Here is a 6,000-nt window from a genome sequence, read left to right on the forward strand (position 1 = left end):
AATACGCTTTGGAGAGGTTCAAATTGTGCACAGGCGTCTAGCCAGAGACCATCTGAAGTGCTGGGCCTGGGTTCCCCCTTTAGAGCAGTTGACTTGACCCCTTCAGGGATGAAGCAGGTGGAGGTCCCTGGCGATGTTGAGGCAGGTGAGGCGCACGATGAGGGAGCAACTGCAACAGCTGTGGCTCTCCAAAAATCTCCCTACTTGTACGTGCTGTCGATCACCATGGCATCCAGGAAAGCCCGGAGCATCACCTGCTGCCTACTTTCTGGCCACGGGGCAGCCCCAGCCCAGGGTGGGACCCCACTGCAGGCCTGCTCTCTACCAAGAGAGGAGGCGTGTTCGTCATGTGCAGTGCTCAGGAAGAACAGTCTATAAAAAGCTCCAATGCTTATGATGGACCCCTGTGAAAACGGCAGAATTATTCAAATAAACATGGCCAGGACATTGAGCAAAGTTCGAAGAAGGGGTCCCAGTTGCGAGGTGTGGAGGGCACAGCCCCCAGGCTGGCCCTGGGCGCTGTTTTAAGTAGATACACCCTTGCATAATGGCCAGATGCAGCACAGAATGCCGTGTCAGCACTTCTGTGCCCCAGCATCTCTGCCCATGTAGCAGGAGCATTCTGGAGGCATGGCTGAGGCTGGAGCTGACCATACTCAGCTTCCACCCTGGCTTTGCCCCTGGGACACTGCCACCCAGGGCAGTAACTTACACCACCTTTTTAGTTGGCGTAAGCCCATTGATTCCAATGGAAAACTTTTCAGCGGCCAGGAGGGTGTTTTTGTATTTTGCTTTCCTGCACCACGTAAAAGCCCTCTAGAGGCAGTGGGGTGCTGCCATCTCTGCCCCCTTCCCCCCCCCCCCCGGGCTCTGGATTGGGCTGCTAGGCATTCAGGTGCCGGGTGTGGAGATAAAACTGCTGAGGTGTTTTGATGGGCTTCTTTCATATTAGCATATAGTTCCTTTATAATGAGGACTGGTGTTCCTGATGTTGACTTCCAGTTTCTCGCTCTCTCATCTGCAGTGGTTACAGCTGACCATGTTTGCCTGAAGAAGACGTGGAGCCAGTCCTGCACGGCTGTCAGGCCTTCCTTCTTCCTGTTTGTTACCTGCAAGTGCCTTGCATCCGCACGTGGTCGCTTCTTGCTTGATGACACCTCTCCCTCCAGTAAAGTTTCCCCCTTTCCACATGCACCACCTTGCCTCGTTTGCCTCACGTGCCAGGTGGACTCTCTCGGCTGCCACCATTGTGCCTGGTTACTCGTGATTTCAGAAGCCTTTCAAGTTCACCACCACGTGAAACCATGTTTTGCTTTGGATAATCCGCAGCAGCAGAGTCTTGGGCAAGAACAGTGCGGTGCCAAAGCTTCAGGCAGGCCTTCTTGCTTGATCACAGGCAAGTCTTTAAACGGAGTGTATCACAGTGCCAACATGACTGATGCCAACTCTGGGCAAGAGTTGTCACACTGGGCACGGCCGTGTATGCCATGAAAATGCTGGATGCCAATGGTCAATCTGTGGACTTCTTTTGTGCTGTTTTCTGCTGTCATGGTTTGGCTGGACTTCTGTAATTTCTGTGTTCTTGAGAAGTGTGTGATGAAAGGGCCAGATCACAGCCAAAGAGGCATTATTGTTTTTTTAAAATGTCTAATAGGTTGTTTTAAAACATGTCTTCTAAACTGGCCCACCAAAATGCACCTCTCTCTGTCATTATAAAGATGGGTGCCAAGACTTCCACCATATTCCCAGATGCTTCCCATATTTCCAGTCGGCAGTCACACAGCAACCTGGCTCATGCCAACCCTATAATTACAGCCAAGTGTTCTGGGAATGCTCTACCCTCCATGGCCTTATTCCATTCTTCCAGTATCTATCTTCATCTCATCTTTCCTGTGAAGAATTCAGGACATGATCTGTGGTATTCCTTTCCCATTTTGCTATCACCACTACCATTTGAGGTAGAGTTAGGCTGAAAGGTCACTCGGGTCCTAGCCTTTCGCTTGCCTCTTAGGCTTCTGTGCTGTTTTTATTTTACTGTTGGACAATGAAATGCCTACTAAATTTTGAGCCCTCGCATCAATGGCAAGGACTTTCTTCTTCTAGTGCCAGAGTCATTTTCTTTTCATTGTGCACGTTTAGGCTTCTAGTATATTGCCTGTTCACAAACACACATTGGAGCCCTGAGGTCTGGCAAGGGAATCTTTTCTTAGGAATAGTCCTTGTCCAAGTGGGCCGGTCTTTTGTTCTTATGAGAAAGTCCGAGTCATGGTGTGTGCAGTGTGTTCCCTGCCACAATCAATTTGGGTTGCCTTTGGCATCTTTAATAATCTGCTTTTTAACTTGTCACTCAAATGGCTCTGTGGAGTCACTGAAGAGTTATTCTGAGAAACTGGCTAAATCCTGACCACACCTGTCAAGGTTCTGCTTCTCATCACTGGCAAAATAGTTATTTTTATATGTTCTTCTCCCTTTCTCCCAGAAATCAGGGGTAGGGAACCTGCGGCTCTCCAGATGTTCAGGAACTACAATTCCCATCAGCCTCTGTCAGCATGGCCAATTGGCCATGCTGGTAGGGGCTGATGGGAATTGTAGTTCCTGAACATCTGGAGAGCCGCAGGTTCCCTACCCCTGTCCCAGATAGACCTATATAAGTTACAATTTAGTCTTACAAGCAATTCAAGGCACTTGTAGCCAGAGTGTTGTGGGGATCACAGCTGGCAATAAGATCATAACCAGATCTTGCTAGATCAGACCAGCGGTCTGTCTAGTTCAGCTTCCTGTTTCACACAGTGGCCAAGCAGTTGCCCTGCAGGGGTAAACAAACAGGCCATAGAGGCTAAGGCCCTTCCCTGCTTCTGCCTTCAGGCACTGGTATTCAAGAGTTTACTGCCTCTGTATATGGAGGCTCCATTCAGTCACCATGGGTAGTAGCCATAGTACCTTCCCTCCTGGTTGTAGCAGCAAAGCAAGTTTTGAACTGGATTGTGTCCTCTTATTTTTGGTCTTATTTTTGGTTGATGGGCCCAAGGAAGAGGCCACCAAGAATTAATGTCAGGTTTGAAATGATCAGTAGTCTAATTTTAACCCCTAGAAATGCTGGCATAACGAAAGACAACCTGAGTATCTTGGTTAGTCTTGAAGGTGCCACAAAACTTTTTGAGATCATGTCACTTCCTGCTTATCTTTCTGAAAGCTCCTGCAGGCATCCGAGCACCTGATCGTCTCTCACTTGAAGTATAAAAGGTGGAGCTTTTTTTTTTTCATTTTGCAACAGCCACCTTGGGAAGTTGATGTCGTTGGCACTCTTTGGCAGCTGCAGCTGAGCCCCCCTTGTCTTCTCCTGCACTTACTCATAAAGCTTTGAGGGGGCCTGGAAGCCCCTCTTTCCCCCCCTCTGAGCTTTGTCTCTGTATTCCTTCAGTGTGTTGCAAAGGGTGATGGGATTGCTTCAGTAATGTTGCCAGGAGGGTTCCTATCAGGGATTGTGTTTATGCGTTTGTGATGTAACTGGGTACTACTGGTTTTGTTTTTATTTTATCCCTTTTTATTTGTACTGTAGAAACTGATTGCCAAAATAATAAAATGCTGTTCTTAAAAGCTTAGAGGTGTGGAGCCTGGCCATTCTGACTTTTATCGAGCCTTTAGGTGGGATCACCCAAACGTGGTGTCTGCCACCTGAAAAGCACCGTGCTAAGAGATATTGCCGCTATCATATAGCTCCCCCTGCTCCTCCACTGAGGTTTTTGCCTGCCTCAGTGGGGAGATAAAATTAAGGCTCTATTTCATAGGTGTCAAACTCGCGGCCCTCCAGATGTTGTGGACTACAGTTCCCATCATCCCCTGATGCTGGCAGGGGATGATGGGAATTGTAGTCCATAACATCTGGAGGGCCGCAAGTTTGACACCTGTGCTCTATTTGCTATAGCAGGTGAGAGAGAACTATAATGAGTCAGTACATCCGGAAGCACTTGGCCCCCAGCTGGGGTTGACAACTCTGCATTGGGGAATCACTGAAGATTTTGAGGGTGGAATCTTTTAAGGTGGAGGGTGAGGATTGGGAAAGGGAAGGGCTTTGGCGAAGTATAATGTCACAGAACCCATCCTCCGAAGCAGTCATTTTCTTCATGATGTAAATGAAATAAACAAAATTATATCATCCAAATACCAAACTAGTTTTTCTGACCTCAGTGGTAGTGCTGGAAAGTGTTGTTGTTGTAGCTGACTTATGGTGACCCTGTTAGGTTTCCAAGGCAAGAGATGAACGAAGGTGGTTAGCCGTTGCCTACCTCTGAATAGCAACCCTTTACTTCCTTGGTCTCCCATCCAAACACTAACCAAGGCTGGTCCTGCTTAGCTTCTAAGATCCGATGAGACTGGGCCAGCCTTGGCCATCCAGTCCAGGAAAAAGAGTACCTTGGGAATCTCAAGGTAAGGTAGGGATGCCTTCATAATCTCAAGATTCAAAATGCTGACCAATGTTGTAACTAGTGGGATGGATTAGTTGTAAATACTGCAATATCTCAGGTTCTGTGGTTCTGTTTACATTTTCTTTATGCCACTAACAAGACAGTAATTTATCTGTAATGATTAATTAAGCTACTTGTTAACTGTTTCCTTTGAAATTAATCATGTAATATTGCCAGAATGCAATGCAATTGTTTGGGGCTTCTTATAATTCCCCTAACCCCTGGACTTTTTGTGTATTTTTTCCCCTTTTGACAACTGAACAACAGTTGGTGAATTATGGCTTAGCCATTTGTGGGGTGGAGAAACCAACCAAGACAAGTGAATCCACTTCTTCCAAAGCATTAACTTTCCCAAATAGCATAACTTCCATTTTGTTTGGATTCAGATCCAACTTCCCTTAGCCTCTGGATCATGGCCTCAAAGCACTTGTTACATACTTGAACTGAAGATCTGTTCCGTAGTTGCATCTCCTCTACATATGGCTCAAATTTGGTAAACTCAACTCCTGCTTTCTTTACCCATCACCATTTTTCCCTTGCCCTTCTTCCAAGGAACTCAGAGAGTGGTATATTCTTCTCCTCCTTAATTTTATCTTTGGAGTTTCTGTAGGCTGAGTTGGTGATTTTTCCAAGGTTAACCAGCAAATGTCATGCTTAAACAGAGCTCTGAACCTCAGTCCTCCCCGGTACTAGTCCAATATACCACTGGTGGTCAGTTTTGTTCCCGCCAATCTCATACATTCTGTCTGTCCTTCCATAATTGTTCAATGATGCCAAACACATTTAATCAAAGCTTCTGGCAGCCATGTCAGACAGCTGCCTCTGGGGAGAGCAAATATCAGGGTACCTGTGGAGGAATTTGTTTGCTGAGTACAAGAGCAAGCAAAGTTCAAAAAGTGTGGAAATAAAAGTACTTTGTTGCTGAATTAAGTGTTGGAGTAAAAGGTTGTTATTTGAAGATGTAATAACAGATTTGGTCCGTGCTGCATTGAGACGCAGTAACTAAATACTAATGAACCAAATGGAACTCCTAAAGATCTGTAAATATTAAAACACACACACACACAACACTTTGATTTTGTGCTTTAAAAAGCAACATTTCTGGTCCTGGGAACTAGTGAGGAGTACCCTGTTTCCCCGAATATAAGACATCCTCTGAAAATAAGACGTAGTAGAGGTTTTGCTGAAGTGCGAAATATAAGGCATCCCCCGAAAGTAAGACGTAGCAAAGTTTTTGTTTGGAAGCATGCCTGATGAACAGAACACGAAAAATAAGACATCCCCTGAAAATAAGACATAGCACACCTTTGGGAGGAAAAATTAATATAAGACACTCTTATTTTCGGGGAAACACGGTAGGTGGAGTAATTAGTCTGTCTTGGCTTTAAGCTACTTAACATGGATTTGTGAACATCAAATGAGATATGTATTTCAATAACGACTCTTTTGAAGAAGCTGGTAGGAGCTTTTTGGATTCTCAGGTATATGTATGCAGGTCTTTTCCAAGACCTGATGTCCAAGACCCTTCAACCAG

General features: G+C 45.9%; 1 protein-coding gene across 1 annotated transcript in view; it reads left to right on the forward strand.

The window, feature by feature from the left end:
• The window catches only part of CAPN1 (calpain 1), a 57,810-nt gene extending 55,338 nt beyond the window's left edge, over positions 1 to 2,472 (forward strand). Inside the window, exon 22 of the mRNA XM_048515297.1 lies at positions 1,025 to 2,472. Coding sequence (XP_048371254.1) covers positions 1,025 to 1,051 — 27 coding nt within the window. The 3' untranslated portion in view covers positions 1,052 to 2,472. The remainder of the gene's footprint in view (positions 1 to 1,024) is intronic.
• Positions 2,473 to 6,000: the final 3,528 nt, after the last annotated feature.

The sequence above is a fragment of the Sphaerodactylus townsendi genome, linkage group LG01 (assembly GCF_021028975.2).
Source record: "Sphaerodactylus townsendi isolate TG3544 linkage group LG01, MPM_Stown_v2.3, whole genome shotgun sequence".
NCBI lineage: Eukaryota > Metazoa > Chordata > Lepidosauria > Squamata > Sphaerodactylidae > Sphaerodactylus > Sphaerodactylus townsendi.